At 35.6% G+C, this 23621-nt stretch overlaps 2 protein-coding genes across 3 annotated transcripts in view; both read right to left on the minus strand.

Moving 5' to 3' along the window:
* Positions 1-23621, minus strand: part of SYT14 (synaptotagmin 14) — an 88599-nt gene that overhangs the window by 58105 nt on the left and 6873 nt on the right. For both annotated transcript variants that reach the window (XM_071426767.1, XM_071426758.1), the window contains exons 2-3: positions 18365-18412; positions 4225-4389 (exon numbers count right to left, since the gene is read on the minus strand). In XM_071426767.1, coding sequence (XP_071282868.1) covers positions 4225-4389; positions 18365-18412 — 213 coding nt within the window. The remainder of the gene's footprint in view (positions 1-4224; positions 4390-18364; positions 18413-23621) is intronic.
* Positions 1786-3398, minus strand: LOC139589905 (uncharacterized). The gene has a single exon (XM_071426779.1). The coding sequence runs from the start codon at positions 3034-3036 to the stop codon at positions 1972-1974; it is 1065 nt and encodes a 354-aa protein (XP_071282880.1). The 5' UTR covers positions 3037-3398; the 3' UTR covers positions 1786-1971.

Raw genomic sequence — 23621 nt, forward strand, 5'->3', positions numbered from 1 at the left:
TTCCTCAAAATTCTTTCAAATTTGGCACATAATTTAGGAAATTCATAATAAGATCTTGCAATGGAAATTGTCAGAAAACCTTATCTGGATGTGGGGCTACCAGCTCTACACACAATGTGTACAACTTATTTTACTAATTATAGGAAAAAAGGTGCCTTAAAGGACCTCTAAGGAGAAACTAGATCTTTCAACTCTAGACTATTAATTCAAGTCTAGCAGATATGGTTCTTCCCATTTATGGATGGCTATAAAGCAAGTTCAATTTCAGTGATCATTTACTGAAAATATCACACCAAGTAGGATATATTCTGGCTAACATGTTCACTGCAAGAGGCTGCCCAGAAAAAGGAATCTCTAAGTGTTTTGCTGTAACACAAAGTAAAATTTTGTATTTCATATAGCCCTCCAGGTGTTGAAACCTGCCACATTGAAACTTCTACAGATTCCCACAGCTATAATTAAAGCAGAGCATACCAGGCCTAAAATACAGTGCCAGACATCAGTATTAGGTGCCTCCTTTAACACTACAATAAATGTATTCACAAATATGAAATCAGGTTCATTAATCAGCCTGCATAAAGAATGGAACAGTATAAAACACGGCAGCAACATGTTTGAAAGAAGAGTTGAAAGTTATGTCTCTAATAATACACTGATTTTTCTAAGCATCCAGAAGTTCTCAGTGATAGCAGGTTTTTATTTTTTCTCCAGTTCCTATCATAAAAGAATGAGAATGTATACCATTATTAGAAGTCATGAAGCAAGACGTCTTCAGAGGACTTAAAAACTTCCTCAAAGTTTAAACATAAGCTATTCATGCAAATATTTTTTTTTAATTACAAAGCAGATAAGTTTCAGTTTCTTGGGAAAAAGTAGCTTCCTGTACATTAAGAAAAAAAAAAAAAAAAACAAAAAACTGAGTTTAATGCCTTTGCTTGCCACTTCTCATTTGATTTTTATACCTTATTTGGAAACTTGGTTAAGACAATTTATGTTCTTAGCAAAACCTTTCCTTTATTTGGCTGACAAAGGTCATGAGCAATCATTAATCTATTGAAAGCTACTAATTTGCTTATTATGGACCCCAAATGCCATTTTTGAGAGAATATACTTTACGAATTTATTGTTATGTAACGAAATAGATAAGATCAGAGTTCATCATACAAACATGGAAAACACTCCTAATTAAAACTTAAAAAAACCAAACAAACAAAACCAAACCAAAACTCAACAAAGCGGATAACTGAAATTTTCTGATAAGGAAAACAGACACAACTGAAGGAAAAAAATGGGTTTCTATTAGGAAATCATTCATTTCTTTACAGAATCAGCACCTGGAAACATGGAAAAGTATGTGTTGCTTTCTAAAATTTTACTATGCAACTTGCAAAAGTATGTAAAATTGCAAGGTTTTACTTCTTCCTTACAAACTGCTATTGCAATTCCCTTATCACACTAAGATTGGATGTTGAAGACGGCACAAAAAGTATCCATAACAACAACACACAGGTTTTCTTTTAAGACTACAACTTTAAGACAAGGCTCATTCACTTCTTTCTATACTTAAAATCACTTAATTGCCATTTCTTATTGAGTTTCTCATTTCTCGTTGTGTCTTGAAATCATTATCTCACATATCCCAGAAATATTCGGAAGATCTACTGTAATGTAAATGCAAAAGAAGTTATTCCTTTTACTGTCATAGCACATTTTATGCAATGCTTTTAAAAGAAACAAAATAAAAATAACTTTCACAGAACAAGTATTAACTTCCAGTATTAATTCATAGTTTTCAGCAGAAACCACACAAGGCAGAGAAGGCAAGAAAAACTGTATAAAGAAAGAGTAAAGTTAGAACATAGAAAAGGCATTTATTAATCAGTTCCTTTAAGTAATACTGTGGAAAGTAAATAACTTCCAAGAAATATCAACATAATTAGAAAATGAAGCACTGAAACAAACCTGGCCCTTTCACTGACAGGAAACACTATTACTAAATGTGTAAATTAGCTGAAAAAAGAAGGAAATATCATAAGTTTCAGGAAAGGCTGAAGAATGCAGTTTGCTGACAGACTCCTCACCTTTTCCTGCTGTCTTCTTATTACATAGCTCTCTTTCTAATTTCTTTGAGTTTTTCCTTTTGCCCTCATTTGCAATTGTAGTTGACACATTGCCTTCATCCTTTGAGATGGGTTTTCTTTTTCTGTCAAAGAAGGCTTCAGATTTCTTTTCTTTGATTTCATTAAGGCAACTGGGATGGTCATTGTGCATCTTCTTCAAGCTGGAATCTGTTAATTTCTCCTTCTGTACTTCAACAAGCTTTGTTTCTACGTCTTGGGGAACATTCATACTGTGCACTTTATCAGAATCTTTAAAATCAGCTCCAGGTGACTGTGGTTTGATTTTTTTAGGCTCACGATTCTTAGAATTATCTGATACTGCATATAAACAATTATCTTGCTCCTCTATAGATTGCTGCACTGTAAGTTTTTTACTTTTCAGGTTACTATCCTTCAAGAACTTATCATTTACAAAACACTCATTTCCCCCTACTACTTCCCTTTTAAAAGGTCCTCCTACAGTCTTCGAATCCTGAGGTTCTTCTGTATCACTGAGAGGATTATTATGATCTGTGCCTCTTAACTGGCACTGGTTTTTGTTCAAGACATGGTCAGATAGTCCAACTTGACTTGTACCGCTTTTTACAAAATCTAACGAATTAGAATTATGAGTCTCTTTATGTTCTGCAGCACCTCTCTTTGTTTTCATATTAATTTCCTGAGAATGAGTTAATAATGAGGTTGTGTGCTCCTCTCTGCCTTCCACAGGTTTCTCACTCTGCGTTTTGGAGCTCTCATCCTCTGCCCGCAGGCCATTGATCATGCTGGTTACTTGCTCTGTCACTGAGTCAGCTACAGAGTAGCCAACCTCACCAACAACACTGGCCAGGTCATCCACAGCACTGCTGAGCGTGTCCACCAGGGAAGACACCGAGGGAAGGCTCAGATTTTGCTGAAGGTTTCTAAAAAACGCCATTTGTCCAGCCTATCCAGCAACAGATCTTAATACTGACAGGTCCTCTCTTTCACAAACTGACCACCTCTGTTTCTTCAATTTCAGAGCTATTTGCCTTCTCTATTTCAAAAATCAATATATTTACCAGGGGAAGTTGCAGCTTTTCTCTTTTCATTCAATAATCATTGCAAACAATAAGAAAACAGCTAAATAAATATCTTGAAGCCACAATCAACCAGCAAAACCATAGTCTTTCAACAACTGCAGCATCAACTAGCCATAATAAAATTCATTATTTTCAAAAACAAGACAACTGTGTGAGGTGGAATTTTTTTATTCTAACCTGTGAAGAAGAAGTTGTGAGACATTTAAATTTTCATCAGTGTCACACTAAAACAGGCTTTTAACATAACACAACAGACATCGTAGGGACTTCTTCACCCCAAAATATCTATTGTCTTTTACATAAGGTAAGATACTTTGGAATATCAAGACTTGTTTTGTAGCAAAAAAGAAAGTTAATATGACAGACAATTTCTGGGGAGAACATTTTTTTTGCCTCCTAAAAAATTGAAAATTAAAATTTAGCTCCATCTTTAGAGGGGAAGAAGGCCTCTTTGATTTCACATTCTGTTTTCTGGTTCCTGGCTCTTTCTCTCTAGTCAACTAACAAAGCCTGTTCAATTTTCACAGTACAAAAGTAGAGAGAGGTTGTTTTACCAACCCTCAGTATCTTTTTCAACGTCTAATTTCTTTCATTACACACGATCCCTCAAGACCTTGTTGCATTAAAAAATATTCAATAATGTGTTAGTCAGATATATCACTAAAATTATTCTTGAAAATTATTTTCTGGGTGAATAAAAGCAAGACCTTCTCCAAAAGTATGGCGAAGGATTTTAACAGGCTGAGTGAAAATCCAATAATCCCATTCACAAATTTACCTAAAAAGATTTAATTATACAAAATTATAGGATGTTTAAAATAAGTTCAAGAGTATTCTCAGAGTGCAAGAGAAGTATCTCTCCATAAGTAAATGCAAACTCTTTGGTTAGATAGCTGTTGAATTTCTGTGGTTTGTGGATACAAAGGTTTGCTCCTTTCAAGTACTGCAGTCACAGGAAAAGCCAACATGGTTGTGTTGCTATGTCCTTGTAAAAACGTGCATTCTTATAATTAAGTTTAATACACTGTATGTCAGATACTTACAAAGTTTATCTTGTGAATTCTTTCTTGTAGTGTATCCTGAATCGAGATCTGGGAAACCACTAACATTTTCAATACACATCTTCTTATTAATATATAGGAAAAGTAGCAGCATGAGAATAATGAACACCCCAACTGCAGACAGGAATCCAATTGCTTCTGGAGATACTAAAAGAAACAGAAAGAAATAAATTTTTTAAAACTTTGTAAAGGTTTGCAAAATTGCAATATTACCAGAATTGATCATTATTAAATGCCTCAAAAGATGCAAATATATATGCCAGATATAATTAAAACCCCACCATTTAAATCTGAGTTAATGCTTCATCATCTTTTCAAAGAACAGAAAGCATGTGGTCCTAATCTGAGAGGGACTGACACTGTGAGCAAGAGGTTCTGATGGAGGACTGGACAGTCTCTGCAGAAGAACAGGGAGATTATCAGAAGCTGCCAAAACCAATGATTTCTAAAAGAACACCTGAGACAGCACTGAAAAAGAGCTAAGAGCTCCCCATCTCCCAGAGGTTTGGCTGCCTCTGCTCAGGGACAGCTTTGAGACAGTGCTGTTGAGGAGGGACTGAGCCTTTGCCCTGACAACCTTGTCATGTTCAGCACCTGGCTCCTCTTCCCTCAGGGACTGGCTGGCTCACCCAGCCCTCTGACAAGCAGGATGCTTTATGAGCAAAAAACAGAGTGAGAAAAACCATGTATGGTCACTTGCATATGAATCAAGAAAGAGCTAATAGAAAGTGAAATAGAGGTAAAGCACACTTAAATCCAGGTGGGGAAATAAAAGGCCAGAGTAGACTGACACGCCTTAGAGAATGTGTAAAATAAAGAATATGTAATTGCTATTTAGCAGATAACTGCAAGGCAGTATTGGGGATCTTTGAAAGGTTTAGCATCTTTGACATCCACCACCATCTAACAACATCAATTACACCATTTAAGACTAAGATTGTCAAGGAGCAGGTTTTAGAAATGTGAAATCTGCAAATGAATGTGGCAAATTGAAGCAATGGTATTTAAATGGCAATTTGTTTATTTGAAAGGAGAGTGGGCAGGGAAAAGGATATAGAAGAGCAGCAAAACCAAGAATCTAGAAATGTGAGAAATAAGTACCAACTTATAAATGCAGTTCAAGACCAAGAGAGGGCAGATCTTTTGAAAGCAGTGCAGATGCCACAGACTATAATGAAGCTGAGCTGCTTCATTAATAAAGGTTGCCAGGATCTCACAGGGAAGGCCCTTAGGAAACCCAGTGGAGTCTCCACAAGCTCTATATTCAAAAAACTTGAAGCAGGAAGTTAAAATAGTGACAGGATTGCAAATTTATTATGAAGTAGGGTAGGAGGTTAAAGTGAAGGGTTATAAAACTGCAACTCAATAGCATTTGGATGCAATTTATAGGCAAAAATGTAATAGAACTCTAACTACACGCAATTAACAACCATGTAAAGCATTACAGAGCTGTGATTTCTAGTGATACGTAACAGATTAATTAATGTTAACTGGTTCATTACCAATGTACTGATAATTAAGAAACATTATATCTCAAACCTGCATCCTAAACAGGAAAAGTAACACCTAAGAGTGGATTTTATGGCCACAACATACAGACAACACACATTTCAGAGCTGAACACAACTGTGTTAATCTGGATGAAAACTGGGATTTCACATATCACTTTTCTTCCTCCTGACTTTGCAAGACTACACTCAACTACATAAATCCCGTTCTTGGGGGTTGATTTTTTTTTTCTATTTAATAAAGATTTGTGAAGCTTTATCAGATTTACAAATTCTGTTTGCCAAGATCTCGGCACTTCACTTTAGGACTATAATGCTACATGGTAACATCTTCCACTATTTAAAAAGGAGTGGAATTAAAGAACAGCTGCCAACAACTCAGCATTCAGAGATGCAATACAAAAGGACAAGATGCAAGAGTCAGAGATAACTACAAGAAGAGTTCCAATTGGAGATGAGGCAGGAAAAATCCAGAATGAGAGAAGTTTATCACTGGAACAGATTGCCTAGATCAGTTATAGAATCCAACTTCAATGTTATCCCTACTTTGAGCAGGGGACTGAACTGTAAATTACTTTCCCAGGAGCCTTCCAAATGAAATCATTCTCTGATTCAACATATGCCCTTTGTAAATCTGGGCTCATGCATCTATGTAAAAGTACTGACTGAGAAACACATGCAATTCCACAACCTCAGTTCGTTTTGCAGGATGACAGGGAACATTTGTGTCTGTGGTGCTGTTCTTAAATTACTATACAGGTGTCTTTTAAATCTGACAAAGAAAGAAAGATCCGAAGAAATGTGCCTTCACCATGAAAAATGAATTGGACAGATTTGCACTTCTGTTTTGAGCTGGACATCCAGACCTATCTAAACCTGGAAATTATTTTTTTTTCACTTCTTACCTCTGACCAGAAGAGACCATGTAACATTTTGCCTAAACCACCCCTGAAAATTTTCCCATGAAAAGGAGCTTGCCAACAACTTCAAATGAGACATCCTGCTGCATCAAGAGGGGTAACAAGGTGAGAAAAGTGGATTTCTATTCTGGAACAGAGAAGAAAGTCAGCTAATTTTTTCTCAATTAATATTTTAATTATCATGAACTTTGGCACGTGTTCAGGCATTCATTTATTGTTTGTCAGGTGTCTATTTACCATTTTTCATGGACTCTTTCCACACAAGGGAATACTCTGAGTTTTGACAAAAGCCTCAGTTCATATATATTAATTTTTTTACCTCAAAGCTTAAGAGATGAAATCTCCCCAAGTTCTGCTGGCAGTAGGCATGCTCCCACCCCTTCCAAGACTGCATATGGATAACTGAGAATATCTGAGGCTATTGAAACAAGCCAGTTTTCTCTGCATTATTGATCCTGACTCAAATGAAACCAGGGAATGGGCCTAGGACAGAAAACCTTCATTTTCAGTAAATTCTAGCTATAACACCTATCAAACACAGAGGCAGTGGCAGAAAAGGCAGTAAGAGGGGACTGCAATTCACAGGGGCCAGCAGAAGTGAAAGAGCAGCAGAAGGTGGCACAGATTAATGATGTTCAGGGAGGAAATCAGTGTGAGACATGAAGAAGGTGTGACACCAACTTGGGGTACATGGATAATGTCAGAAAGTGAAGGGAAGGCAAAAAAGAAGACAGATCAGAAGGCAGATAAAGATCATGATAAAGATAAAGATAAAGATAAAGATAAAGATAAAGATAAAGATAAAGATAAAGATCTTTGAATGAACTATGAGAATGATTGCTTTATTATTGGAGCAGGCTGTCCTGAGCAACTTCACCTGAATTCAGTGTCCACACTGCTTTGAGCAAGAGATTTAACTAAATTCCAGTCATGGAATGATTCTCAACAAAGGGCAGTGACAGTCTCCTTTAAAAAGGATATATTAACTGTACAGCATCTTCAGGGAAAAACACTCTCACATATGTCACATTTCATCTTTTCAAGCTGTAGTTTTAAATTGCATTTTTAAAATTTTTACTTATGCTTATGTTGCTCAGCAATCATCTGCCTTGATCCATCAAAAAATGTGTTTAAGGAAGTTAACCATAGCCTAAAAGGAACTGAAAGCTGAATACTTTGGGGTTTTTTTTCTCCAGTACTTGCTGGATACTAAGTAGTTAAAAAAGGCACTGTCTGAAAGCCTTATAGTTCTCTATGGAAACACAGTATCTGATGACATTTTTCTGGATGAAAAAAGAAACATTGGCTGATACCTTACAAAAAGAATGAAACTTTAGCTGCAGCAAAACTAATTAATTATTTATGTAATTCAGTGTGAACATAGGACTTGAAAATTATATTTCTGTATCAATTTGCACTCATGTAAAGAGCCTTAGAATACTTGTTCACAGATTAGGTAAGTTATCAAGCTGAAATCCTATAAAGTATTACCATTATAAAGCCAGGGGAAAAAACCATACTTCAATTTTCCACATGAAATGTGTACAGATTCGCATCTATGAATTCATGTTTTGTACATCACATTAATCCTTCAGTTAGTTTCCCACAGCTAAAGTATCAAGCAGGTATACTTTGTAGACAGAAAAAATTTAAAAGTTCTTTTTTACATAAAAAATACATCTATGCCACATTCACCACCAGAATTACTTTGATTCAAAACATGTTGTAATAAATTCTGAGTTGTCTGGGAATTAATTGTACCATGAAAAGCATTTAAAAACTCTCAGAGGTTCCCAGTGCTTGCTTCTACTATCAGACAGCAGTAGGAAGGCAATGATTTCTCAAAGTCATCCTTTAAATTCAAAGGTCCTACTTCTATAAACTTCATCATTATTTTTGGTTATTAAGAAATTCTGAATTTATGTTTGAAACTCATTATAATATAAGGCAGTTTTAGAAATACTAAAAGAACAAACATCTTTCTACAAAGCTACCAAGACTAATTGAATTCCTGGCTATGGAAGTGGCATAGAAAGTCATAATCGTTACAGAAGTATTACCTTAACATCACTTTAATTCCATTTTGTTGTTATCATCACTAGAATCAGAAGTACTAGAACACAGAAACTTAGCATCTCTTCATCTTAAATATCAAATTAGCACCTCTTTCCCAAATAATATCTTCTTTGTTATGACATAATTTTTCATTTCAAAAAGTTGTTTCAAACTTCAGAAAACTACATCTTCAAATATCTACCACCAAAACAACAAAATGTCTGACATTTTAAAAAGATGAAATGTTTTTTATATGAAATTTAAAAGCATTTCATATTTTAGTACGCATCTAGCCCCAAACTTTATTTAATAAGAAGTCAATTATTTTTGGATCTTTCACACTCTACATCATACACTTAGCTGGTAATGTACAAAGCCACACAGTTATCTTAGTGATGTTTCAATTATTCATTTACAAATGCAATACTATCTCTTCTGTATACAAATAAAGTAACTAGGGGGTATGACCTGAAAAATGTCAATTACCTTTAGGATCCTAGCATGAAAAACACTTGAAATGTTATATGTAAGCTTTTTTTTTATTTATAACTTGGGTTTTGGGGTTTTTTTAAAACTTGATCTAAGATACTTTAGCCCTTTAAATTCTTTTAAATATACAGGACTGTTGTTTTGTATTTAGTCCTAAGAAGAATGATTTACTGGTATTCATTTTTTACACCATTACATCTTGACATTCCATGAAAATAATCTGTGCTGTCCAGCTCAAAATATTTTCATCCAAATGCCATTCACTGCTGTTTGTCACTTCTTTCCAACTTTGCCACTAGCACAAGAAATTAACATATTTTTAGAAAGCTGAGCAGGTTACTGAACAAAACAACAAGTGTGTGCCTTTATTGCCTTTCCTCCATGCTTGAATTATTTACCTCCAAACAGGATGTATTTCTTTCACACAGACATGTCATAACAGAAAAAAAACCAAAGGAATCCCTCTACACCTGAGTCTGCTCAGATGTAGTGAAATACTTTGGTCTGATTACTCAACAGGAGTAGGGACTGTATTTTCATACGTGTCAATTTACATGTACATTTCTTTTACTAATTACATAGGGTTGTCTCCTCTTTAAAAGCAAGTAACTGAACTTGAAGGCTACCTAAGATTTCATTTCTTTCTAGACAGCTTTTCTTTAACAATGGAAACTCAATACACAACACTTCACAGCAATTTGTGAATTCATATACAATTACTATCTTTCTGTTTGCTGTAGTAATTGAAGAAGCAACAAGAGAATAGAACCTTTTAAACAAAATGCTACACCTACAGGGGTTTATCCACTGTTGAATTAGAATTCTGACTAAAAACATTAAATTCTTGACTACCTGCACTATTTCAAAAACATGAACTATATATGGCAGCATCACTATTAGAATACTTCCCCATATAAAAAACAAAAGCAACTGGACCACAAAAACTTACTAGCTGATATTTCTGCTAAAAGGTAGTGATAGACAATGAACTCTAAACATTTTATTGAACAAGTCGAAAGACAAAATTCCAAACATATATCCTATGACTCCTGTTCTATTCTATCTCCCATATAAAACACTGGATTATGTAGTTCCCTTCTAAAAGTTTACCTATTTCTTCTGTTTTGCCAAAAAAAAAACCCAGGAAGTCTTTTAGCTCAACTTAAAACACACAATTAGATCTCATATACCAATGCTTTTATAGTTACATTTAGGTAACGTTAAAACTGAAGCTTTTCTGTAGAAAGATGCTGCCCCCTCCAATTCCAAACTGCATTTTGCCTTTGCTGATGCAGCACAGATTTCTTACCTTGGCCCACTACTGATGGCTATACCTCTCAGCATGCTATGCTGAATACATTTTATTCTGCAAGTCTTCTGAAGTTCCTTACTGCAGGTTTGTTGCTCCTGCATCTCGCACTTTGTTGGACAGCAAGTTTACACGCTCTCCGGTACAAATTACAAGCCCTGCAACATGAGCTACCTGTACTTCCACACTTCGAGTATCAACATCCAGGACACAACCCTGAGCAACAGCAATTTCAAACGAGCACAAACTTGAAACGACAACTCAATTCAATGTCAAGGCAAAACCAAAAAGAGCGCCACATTCCCTAAATAAGTGAATTATAAACAATTCTAGCAACATGAACCTCTCAGAAGTTTTTCAAGACTGACAGAATGAGACAAGGATGAAAGTGGTTCTATTTGGAATAACAATGCCCTTTAAATGGACCTTTCAATGAAATACTGAGGAAGACACAAAATTTATATTTTCTGAAGTAGTACCTGATGCCATGTCAAAAAGATGTCACATTAAGCAAAAAATAAATGTGTTTGTTTACACAAAAAGTCTACTGGAATTAGTGTACCATAAAAGCAACACTGGCCTAACTCCACTGTCACTCCTATTCCAGTGGAAATTTATCAGAAATAATAACAATGTATTTAACATTCCATTTCTGTCACTTCACCCTGGCTATGGGATATTATGCATTGCTACAGAAACAAAGCAGAACTTCTTTTTCTCTTTGTTTCCTTAATATCTAATTACAAGGACTAACGAGAAAAACACATTTTTAACATCTAGATTCCAGGAATTCTTATACACAGGAAGAAATTCTATAATGTATTTTAATTAACAAATTCAGTTTATTTGATTTTATTACAGTCTATTAAATTACTTGACTAAATAATTACATCAAATAGAGTTCGTTTACTTCATAAAATATTATTCTAGAACCATAGAATTCCCTGAGTTGGAAGGGACTCAGAAGGATCAAAGTCCAATTCTCAGCCCCTCACACACCATCCTGAAGAAGAGCATTGTCCAAATGCTCCTTGAGCTCTGCCAGCCTTGGTGCTGTGATCACTGACATGGGGAACCTGTGCCAGTGTCCAACTATCCTCTGGGGGAAGAACCTTGTCCTGACATCTATCCTAAACCTCCCCTGACACAGCTTCAGGCCATTCCCTCGTGTCCTGTCACTGGCACCAGAGAGCACAGATCAGTGCCTGCTCCTCCTCTTCCCCTCACAAGAAGTTGTAACTGCAGTGAGATCTCCCCTCAGTCTCCTCTGGGCTGAACAGAACAAGTGACCTCAGCCATTTCTAACTCACATTTTATGATAAAACCAGCTTGGTTCATTACATTAACTAATCACATCCATAAGTGCACAAAACTGCTTGTGGCAGCTCTAGTACTGCCTCTACAGATTGTCTTTTCCAGGATTCTTTCCCCTTTCTTTAAAAATACCACGCTGAAACTGTCTTCTGCTGATAAATTTAATTACAGGAAAAAGAGGACCCTTGGCTCCAAAATACCACTGATCTAAGAAAGAATTTAGGAGTAACTGAAGCCATACTCTGAGATGGAGATTTAAACTTTTGACAGAAATCTTTTAATTCCTAAATCCTTATGTGCTGGAAAAGTTGTCAGCCTGCCATCCCTGCTGATTTACCAGTCCCTCAATGCCTCTCCTCTTTTACATGGAATTCATCTCTGATTAAACAGTACCTCACAACAGAAATCTCTGAAAAGAAACAGCAAAGGAAGCATCACATTTGCCAAATGGAATAGACACTGATCAAGGAATCATCTTGATTACCTCCAAATCCCAATAATCTGTTGCAATTACATAGCATTTTACATGACTATTATCCACATAGTGGGTAAGAGAACAGCAGTGATTATAATTTTTAATGGTATTCTCAAATAATCCTCCCAAAGCAAAAGTATTAAAGACCCACAGGGGTCTAGAGACTTGCAGTTTAAAAGTTCATACCCATCACAAAGTAGCTCTCCACTATGGGGAAAGAAAAATAATCTATGTAATAAAAATATTTTAAAACCTCATTTTTCCCTATCAGACACCACAATTAGCAACAAAGCATGAGACAATCCATGTTATCCAACAGTAATTAACCAGGATATACAGCAAAGTACTGCATAGTAAAAATGATTATATGAACATGAGAACTTGAGTGAAGAAATGCCAGGGTTTGGATATAGCAAACTTCTTACATACAAAACTTGCCATGGAAGAAAAGATATTGCCATAGCTGGAATAAGTTACCTCAGTAGCTGCTGCTTTCCAGAAGACTCCAAACACAGGAAAACACACAAAATAATATTCTGCTTCCTGTAAGGGCATCAGGAAGCTCAAAGAAAAGTATTTACTCTGTATTGAATTTTCTCCAATCCAAAACATGTGCATAGAGATTACTTTTCCAACAGAGTGCAAATTCAGAATATATATTCTGGTGTTGCTAATTTTAATATTATTACTTTTTTCTAACATGTAGCAATATGTCTAAATATCTCCCAAGTGTATGAGGTTTAGTATCCATGGGATAAAAAATTTTTTCAAGCCTTGAAAAAAAAAGGTCATAATTACTATTTTCTTTATATATTATAAAAGTAGCTTTAATTTTTAATAGTTTCTAAATGAAGAGTTTTGTATTCCTCTTTGTAAAAAGAGAAAGTGCACTTTATTTGGTACTGTCCAAATCTGAACCTCTAAATGAGTATAGAAACAACATATATTTGCATTTTACATTAATATGAGGATATCTAATACAAAGAAATTTACTACCATCTGTGACATCACCCTTCTCTTGATGAAGAACAAGTAGTTCTACCAACTGGATGACAGCAGCCAGAAAGGGGAAAATTATTTTAATTACTTAGTGTAGATTATCACTAATAGTGTAAGATAACTTGAGTATCAGATGCAGTTGACTTTCAACTTAATAATGTTTCTACTCTAAAATGAAACTAATGAATAAATGCTACTTTTTGCCATTTGGAATAAGTGTAGTTGGCAGCTGAACATTCAGACACATGCAAATGGTGAGGATAGTTGACCAGAACATTAAAGAGGAATAGTTCTACTTAAAACATACTTCTGACAAAGCAAAAATTCACACCTTCTTATCTTTTCAAAATTACTATTACAAGTGACATTTTTCATTGTCAGACAAAGACATTGTCTTTTTGCAACTTCTCTTTTGCATATTAAAGAGAGCACTTCTGTTCCATTCTTAGTCACAAAGTCAGTTTGCTGAATAATTTCCTTTGTTTGCAAGATTGCCACAACAATAGAAAGGAAAGAACATCTTGCAAAAGAAAAAAGGGCTTAAAAATAATTTTTAAACTTCTCTGCAACTCAGCCCTTACTTGGATACTCCATCTACATTTCCATGAATTAAATACAAAACACACTGCTGAGTTAGAAATATCACTTTGCACTACTTCAAAAATAAACAAGTGAAAAATGTTGGGTGAAAGAAACCTAAAAATAATATGGCCATATATATTTTCTCATTTAATGTCACTTCCATGTCACACAATGAATACATAACAGAATATATTAAAGAGGAGTTTCTTCACTTATAGCTCGATATCGTAAACACTCATCACAAATCTGTCTTGTTTGTACAAAGAGAACCTTAAACAGCCTTAATTAAAACATTACTAAATCTAACAACAGCTAATTCCAAGTTAGACTTGCATCTGCACTATACAGCTAAAAAAGATATATTGTTCTCAAGTCTAATCTCAAGTTCCCTGAATTCTTTTATTTCCATAGCAAATAACCAAGGGAACAACTTACACAATTTTATATCCTGACTCTCTCAAAAACAGCTGGATACTAGGAAGATATCCAGCAAAAAGACAAACTGTTAACTGAGTCATTTCAGAGAAACTCAGTCACCTTCCACTGTCAAAAACTAAGCAGGACTCTTCTTTCCACAGCCAAGTCTTCAATTTGTACTGTCAGACACTAAATAAATGTGTGAACACAAACCTGCATTAAATAATAGAAGTAAATAAGATGCTAATTTATAATAAAAGCAAGAATCTATTTTTTTTATTTTTTCCAATTTTCAGATTTCAATAATTTGTAAATATAAAACCACACAAACACTTCAACTACTTGACTATGTTAAACATAGGAGACACATATTGAAGTGATTCCCTAATAGCTGACCATCTTTAAAGTTCTTTTTACAAGCTGTAAAGTGATTTGTTCAGTATTTTGTAGCTATTAGATGTTACATAACAGCCACAAAATACTCCCATTTTCAGGACACACGCTCCCTATATTTATGCATTTAGAGGAAGCCTCTTTAAAAATACATAAGAATTAGTTTTTAAGGCTTTCCAGAAAAGCCTATTAGTCTCCTTACTCCTGATCAGCTTTTTGCAGATTCTTCTCAAAAATGTATGAACTTGCTAAAAGGAAACCAAGTAAAAAACCCTATAAAAGTACTGCAATCCTTCTTGGGCAGCATAGAGGGGAACCCACCACAGTCTCTCTTGGGCAACTACGAAACTGTAGGAACATTAATGTGGCACAGGAGGAGGAGGCCTGTGCCAGACAATGGCTGCATCTTTGGGTAGCAAACCGGAGTCCTGTATCAATACCATACTGGGATCATATTTGCAATAGAACTGACATAATCTCAGATATTCAATGAACATTATAACTGGTACTCACACACCTCTGAGTCTATCATTTAAACTGATATAATCTGAGAAATACAAAACCTAAAAACCAGCAAATTTGAGGTTTCAAGATATTTCATTTTTACAGCTGAATAATCTTAGAGCAGACATTTCCTTTTTAAGGCTTAGGTTTTGCTTTTAAGCTATGCCTTCAACTACAGCTAAGAAGTTTTCATTATGTTATTTGAGCTAAATTGTGTAGTCACAGCTTTGAAGACCTTTCTGGTCCCTTTCCACATTTCATCACCTGATACTCCAAGGTTCCTATTTTCCTAGCAAAAAAATGAAAGGGCAGGCAAGAAAAAGACAATTTAGGAATGTATTACTTCACTGACTAGAAAGAAAAATTAACCACCAGCAATAGGTGTTCTTCAAGTCATATAATCCCCATATAAATTGTAATTACATTCCATCACTTGAAACCGGAAAGTTTTCCCATGTATTATTCATAGAAGACACATGCTTACTTGCATGCTTACTTTCCCCTTTTCCCTATTCAGTGCAGGAAAAAAAAGATGGAACATCACTGTTTATCCTATTAGTTGCTTCTCAACAGCCATGTACTTGGAAGCACTGTAAGAAAGATGGACAGACAAGCAAAGCACAAATGTACACTGCAAAACTCCAGTTCCTTAATGCAGGCTATTTACTACTAATGTTTCTTTCAGAGGTTCCACACAGACATTCTAACTCCAGTCACAGTCACCCACCATCCCCTGGCAGAAAACACAAGAGGCTTTCAGGCAAATAGCAAATGGAGAACCATTTTGTCAAACACCACCAGCTCTCAAAGCCTCACAGACAGCAGTCGATGAAAATGAGGGAGGGGATGAATGCCAGGAGTGCTGGAATGTCCTCTCCTGGTGCCACAGTCACACAGACACCAGAGAAAAAGGAGAAGGGCACACTGCAACCTTACCCAGCACCAGACAAGAATGCAGGGAATTACCCATGTGTCAGTGTGAACACTTAATCTGCCCATTCAACTTCTCCTGTGAGCTCACAGACCAAAAAACAGCTTAGCTTTCAGGGCACAGCCAAGAGATGGGAAACTCCATCCTGTATAAGCTTGACATGAGCACTCAGTGACATTAAGGACAAAGCTGGAAGGTCTGATTTGACCAGCTTGAGACTGCTGGCAGCCAGGAACTCTCAGCTTGGAAATGCTTTCCTATTCTGAGGATGTCAATAGAGACCTTGAGCCTGCAATCTCATCCTGGTAAGCAAGCAGGGCTCGACAAGTGGCAAATAAAGTAATCCTTAGGAGCCTTGCTCAGACAATAAAAGCATCTTGAATGTGCATCAGAAGGTGTAAAGTAACCAAAAGTCCACATGAATGGAAGATTTTCAGTACAATGGCAATCTCCTCCTGCTTTAAAGGTGCACTTCGAGTAAGGAGTGAAGACAGACAGGAATCCATCAAATCTGTGCACCCTAAGGAGAAATTTTTCAGTAACATAGGGACACACAAGGTTAGAATGTACATGGAAACTCATATGACCTAAAAAGGAACCCAATATAATGCAAGTATAAATAGCACTTAAAGGATATTTCTCTTTTAATCACACTTACCCCTAGCCTAATTTATAACCACCAATGCTAAAACACAAGTTCTATGCTATTTTTATTTAATTTATTGTATCAATGGCTAACAGAGCTTAGAATTCAATGCTCAAATATAACACAAAATCTTAAAAAAACAAACAACACATCTTTTCAATTTAACTTCCCAGCAATTAACATTAAAACCATACAGCACTGTCTCCAAGAAGATGATAAATTTGTTTTTCTTAAAATCAGTACAGTATCCTAAAATAAATAAGGATTAGCAAGATTAACAGCTCTTGAAAGTTCATCAGAAGGCTTTCTGAAATTCCAATGAGTTTCCCAATTCAGAAAGATAAATAGCAGCTATTACAGAAGGAATACAGAGCACTGTGTGTACCACCTTATCTGTCAACAGAAAAAGAGAGACAGCAATAAAAAGAAAAAAATCACTTCCCCTCCAAAATGGGAAAGAATTTTATAAAAGCAAGATCTAAATCATTCACGGTTTTGAGAAGTGGAGAAATGTTCTTAATTACAGAACTGTAACACATACACACTCAAAAATTCTTTCAACAGATACTTGGAAAAGATTACTTGTGACCATAAAGCTATTCTGACCTTAACTGGTAGATTTAATTCTGAGGTTAGGCATTGTTAAATATATGTTTCAACAAAGCCAAACAATTTTACCAAAATGTCTCAGTGAATGCAATGGAAACGAAGAGGACAAACAAGATTTCTTCCCACAGAGTATGATGTGGTTTGACAATACTACAGAGGCAGTCTGAGACTAAGTTGTTGTCAAAAGAGTCTTGCAGTTTTACTCCTCTCCCACCACATTTTTTTACTCCTTCCTTTTGAAAGCACTGAGACTCTTCTGACCTAACCCAGACTCAATTCAAGGAACTAATCCTTGAAGAAACCCTTTTTTTTGGCTTAGCTTTCAGATGAGAAGACAGAAATTCAACAGCAATGCTGCAGGAGGGAGCACAGGGCTGCCAGAAGGGACAGAAAAGTGTATCTGGCCTTTACATCAGCTGAGCTGTTCTGTTGAGCTCCAACTTCAGTCACTGTAGCTCAGCTTTGAGCTGTAAGAGCCTTCCCTGGAGCACAGCTCTGCTCTGTGCTCTCTCAGCTGCTGGTCTCACTATTGCTGCAGCTGTCAGCAAAGAAGTTTGAGTCATTAGGATCTCACCTGAAATCAGAGGCAGAGATTGACAGTTCATTACATCAGTTTTTTAAAAGATCCTCACAACTTTCCATTAATAATGAAAATCATAAAATCATACAAATATCTGGATAAAGTGAAGCTTAAAGTTTCCATGGTTACCCATCACAGCAAAACAATATTAACAAATCCCATGTAACTCAGTGAATTTTGGAAGAGCACATTTTTCCCTCTTGTGAAAAATCAAATTTTATTTTATAATTTCACTATTTTTTCCTATTGACATTGTCAGTATCAAATGATTCTGCAACACAAAAATGCAGCACTAAGATCCACAAAAAGTCAGACCATAACATTGGGCAGCAGATTTCTTACCAGGAATATTCACAAGCTAAGGAGTTCACTTGCACAAATTATTGCTTACCTTTTCTGATGCAGATCAGTTCATGTACACCACAAGTTCGTTCTCCACCTGTGTGGAAATACACCATTAGAACACAGTAACAAATAAAATGTATTTCATTTCTTTATAAGGCTTATAAACAGTGAAAAAGAAAGTTCCAAAACTCTGTCAATTAATAAAAATGCAGAAGATTGCCTTGACAAATTTTCAAATTATACATTAAATCCTTTGGAAAAAACAATAAATGTATATTTGGCTTAATATTGCTAATGGTGGTACAGTTTGAAGAGCTTTACACTGAATTTATACAGATAAAATTATAAAAGCAAGAACCTTAACTGAAGCCACACTAATATTTCCCAAGTATAAACATAATTTCCTGGAGAGAATTACCCTATAGAATGGCATCTATGGAAGAATTGAGAAAATATAAAAAACATTCCAATAGAACAAAATGCCGAAATAACATTATGATTACCTTCCACGTTAAAAAACAAACAAACAAACAAACAAAAGCCTAAAAAACAGCCCCATTAACAAATACTTGGTTTGCCCAGAATTTCTCCTTTAGATATTTTTTAAATTAAAAAATCAGCTGTATAGACCTTGAGATATTTATTCAAGAATAATAAAATTGTTGCTAGAAATACTACGCTTTTTTCACATTTATGTAAAGACCATTTTAATTGGAATTACAGCTTGTAAACAAAACACCAACACATTTAATATCTAAAATAGAAATATTTTGGAGTTATATGCCCCATGATCAAACCTTAAAATTCCAAACTACATCAAGCTATGGCTTCTCTTAAGTACACCCTAACCGACTCAGCCTTTTTCCACTGACAACAAGAGTGCATGGATGCAAATACAGAACTGAGGGGAATTGTCTGGGATTTCATACCCAGTTCTCTGCAATCTCATGAAAATACAAAACAGAGGTTCAAAACCTCACAAAACATTTATTTCATGTCCATTAATAACTCCTTGGCTCCAGACACTTCAAAATGCACTAAAACAAGCTTTAGGTAACAAAATTCTCCCCATCTCAAAAATATGGAAATACATTATACAGCACTTACTACTCTCCTCCATTCCATAATAACTTAATTATGACATACAATACAGCATGTAATTATATCAACCAATACTTCAAACTCTTAACTGGTAACACTAGCAGATGGTATTGTAAAGCTTTAGAAAAATATCTATATTTCTATATAAATTTACACTTTAAAGAAATAACTGTAGGAAATCCATATATTGGAGTGAGAAAGGATAAAAAGGATCAAATAAATGGAATAAAATGTAACTCTTCTAAAATAAAATTAAATGTCTGTGAAAGTAAAAAGAATCCTCATTCTATGTCAACACACTCAGAAATATGAAATACAAGCTTCAAATATACTCTTGAATGGGAATTAAGTATCAGTGAGTCTGAGGATCCCAGGAGTTTTGTAGAGTCATCACCCTTACAAAATCCCGTTGTGATAGCAATCTAATTCCCTCTTTTCGGTGCATCCTAGAAGCTAGGCAACATAACTTTCATTCAGAAAGGATTTTGACAGGAAAACATAAGAAAAACTAAATTAAAAATATAATCCGCTTTTATAGTAACAAGGCATTAGAAAACTCAAAAAAACCCCAAAACCAGACAGAGGGAGAAGATTACAATCTGCTTTAAAGTCATTGCAATCATCTTTAGGGGACAAAGGATAAAGCAGAAGAGTGACTGAAAGTCTTCTCCCTAGAATTTTTGCCCTGTTAGTTTTAAATTCGGCACTGAAGAAAAAATAAAAATTATGGCAAAAAATAAAATTATTTTTCATTACACAGATGCCAGACAGTTAAAAATAAGGATTCACCTAAAACTCACTGAGATAAGAGAGCAGCAATAGATTTTAATTATATTCATTGCTCTCAGTGAAATCAACCAGTTTGAAATGGTATCACAAAATACTAATTCTAGATTCGGATTCCACATTGCTACCTATTGTTTTATAATGCAAGAGGTCTTTACTCAAACATTCAACCTCTAATGTAAGATGGTGTTCCACCAAATAAAGCATTTACATTAATCAACATGTTTTTATTGACCACAAGGTTGCAAAATAAATTCATACCATTTAACAAGCATACAGTCAGGATTTTATTCCTTTTCATTTTCCTAGAAAATGCTGGAATGCTATTTCTTTTTTTAATAGGTGATTCATTTATTACTTTTTTTCCAAACTGCTTTTGGATGGAAATCAACCATTAAATAAAAATACATCAAATGATATAAAAGTTAAAGAAAGTATCTTTTATATTTTAAATTAACGTATTAAAGATGTAAAATTTTATCCTCAATTGACTTGGACTGCTTCTTCTCTTTCCCTGTGGCCCTCAGAACTGTGGAACTAATACATAATTCACACCTTGCTATTATTCATGGATTAACAAATAAACCCAAGTTTTTCCATCTTTATAACTCCCAAGAATTCTCTCAGCTTTTAGTAAACTAGTTACTGAAAAAAACAAACTGAAAATATGGAAACATTTTGCATGGCAGCAAGATGCCAACCATTAATTTAGCATTTCAGTCTGAAAATAGTGGGTTTGTGTTGGTTAGCCCACAAATCCCAAAGGTTCAGTGGCATGACACACTTCAATTTATTCTTTAAATATTATTTTTAGGTAATTTATCATAGTATAGCATTAGTTCACCATAATGTTATGGTTAATTAAAATTTATGCTTGATTTAGACACAAATTATTATTAGTCCAATTCCATCTTGACTAGGAACATAATCTCCTATTTAAGATTTTAAGGTTTTGAGTGAGTTTGCATATAAAACTACATAATACTCTGTCCAAAATGTAATCTGAGAAGAGAAACAAACCCACTTGGGTACACAGAGCTTTTCATAATGTCAGACAATGGAAGTAAAATGAAAACTAATGAAAGATCAAATAATTTTAGAACTCCTCATTCAACAAAACACTTTCATTTTCTTGAGCAAGAAGATCCACCTAGTAGTCCTAAAAATCTAAATCATTCAAACATTTAACACAAAAAGAATGGCCAGATGTTTTCCAGAGGCAGCTGATGAAGTTTAATTTTCTTTTAATTTTAATTTTCTTTAATTAAAGACAAAGGTTTTGTATACCAAGTCTCTATTTGCTAAAATGACTATGGCAGCAACAAGATGAAAAGATGTACATCAAAAATGAATACTGAATTTTGCATTAACTCAAAATTTTATGTCTTTCTAGTACAATTCAAGATTCAAAGGTCTACTATGCTCAGAGTTTAGCTGGAACTTCACCACTAGATGCTGATAATAATGGTCAAGAAAATCTAGTACAGGCATTATCATAGAGTGCTGTGAGTTGGGAATGAATGACATCTGGTGTTCTCAAAGACTTCAGACCAGCACCAGTGTTAGAGAAAGTTCCTCTGAGCCTCAACGAGCCATGTTCTGCAACAACCACAATTCCAGGGCCTCTGGGGTACCAGTGCTTCTCAGGGGGAAGGTGTCACCCCTGTCACTGTGAGCACTTCTCCCTAGCAGCCAGCCAGGACTCCCCTTGATGTAGCTCACACCCACTGCCCACATGCTTTCATTGGGCAGCTGAAGAACCCATGTCCATCTCTCAGACACAATGAAAGGCTGCAAGACTGCCTGTCAGATCTCCCCAGGCTACACAAATGTATTTCCTAAGCCTCTCCTCATGTGCCAGGTACTCTAAGTTCCCTCCCAGCTTAGTGGCACTGTTCTGAGGTCTCCCGGTTTGTCAGCCTCTCATGCTGGATTAACACAGCTGGATCCAGGCCACAGACACGTGGCTGGTCCATGTTCAGCTCGCTGCTCACCGGGATCCTCAGGTCTCTTTGCTCAGAGGTGCTCCCAGCCAGCCTGCCTGCAGCTGCTAGTGCAGGGCTCGGACTTCACCTGTCCTAGTGCAAGCTTCTGAGGATCCTTCAGCCCACTCTGAGCTTGCTGCGTGCTTGCCAGCCCTGCCCTCCAGCTTATTAACTACTCCTTCCCTGGTGTCATCCATAAACTCAGCCAGAGTACATTCCATCCACCCACAAACATGGTGCACAGTCCCAGTTCCAGCACCAAAACTGTGATGCAACTTAGGCTGCTGCATATAAAATTCATTATTCTTCAGAAAAAAATCCACGTTGGTAGCTGCAGCAGAACATTACACCATATCACAAAAGCCTTTTGTCAGCAGGTGTAATTTTTTGGATGCACTTTTTACATGATAAATTACTTTCCTGCTGAGAATTGTTTTTTAATTAGCATTTTCATAAGTTTGGATCACACTCAACAAACGTTTACTTAACATTTTATTCAACAATAGACAACTATTTTTTCCCTTGCCAAACCCACGACATTCCAGCATGGAACAACAACACTGAGCAGGCTGAGTAGCAGGAACAGGGTGCTACAGTGTAGAAACATAAAACAGGATACATGTGAAAAAGTCCAACACAATGTTAATGTAACAACAATGTTAATGTAACTTCCAGTTACATTGAACATGGAAAACATGGAAACACTAATGCTTCTGCTAGGAATGCAAGAGACCCAGGAAAACCATTCTTATGTTAAGGATTTCATACAACATGCTACACATTTATTTAAAAAGACAATTATAATGAAAGACTTCTGGGTTGCATATACCAACAAATCTACTTGAAAAATTGCCTCATGTCATGAGCTGAATTCTGGGCTTGGATGAACAGACAGTCAACTGTAATGGAAAATAAACAAAGCTGAAGACTTTTGCACAGGAGCAACCCTACAGCTGCCATCAGTGTTTTTCCTGAAAAGGTTACATACAATCATTAGCCCATCCTCACTCATGGTGTAAAATCACCTCTGCGTTCCTTTAGCATCCTTTTTCACAAATTTAGTCTACAAATAATAGAAATGCTTAAAGTTGAATGCTGAGAACTAGTCAAAAAGCAAATTAAAACCAAAGGACATCTGAATCTATAAGGAGAGGGACAGCAAGGTAAAAAAAAAAAAATTGCTATTATATATACTCATTTATATGTTTACATCTTTTACGTTTTGTGCAGTTTTGGTCTCCTCTTGGTCCCACAACCTCAAAGAATAAAATAAAACCAGAGAAGACACAGAGAAAGACCCTAAAGAAGTCAATAAAAATGTTAAAAAACAAATGGTTTCCATATGAGGAGTGATTTAATAGACTAAGACTCTTGGACCTGAAAAAAAACCCACAACAGATGGTGGACTTAAACAGGTGAATATAGAACAAT

This window comes from Agelaius tricolor, unplaced genomic scaffold (genome assembly GCF_023055355.1).
Source record: "Agelaius tricolor isolate 1412-34295 unplaced genomic scaffold, bAgeTri1.0.p SCAF_1, whole genome shotgun sequence".
In the NCBI taxonomy this organism is placed as follows: domain Eukaryota; kingdom Metazoa; phylum Chordata; class Aves; order Passeriformes; family Icteridae; genus Agelaius; species Agelaius tricolor.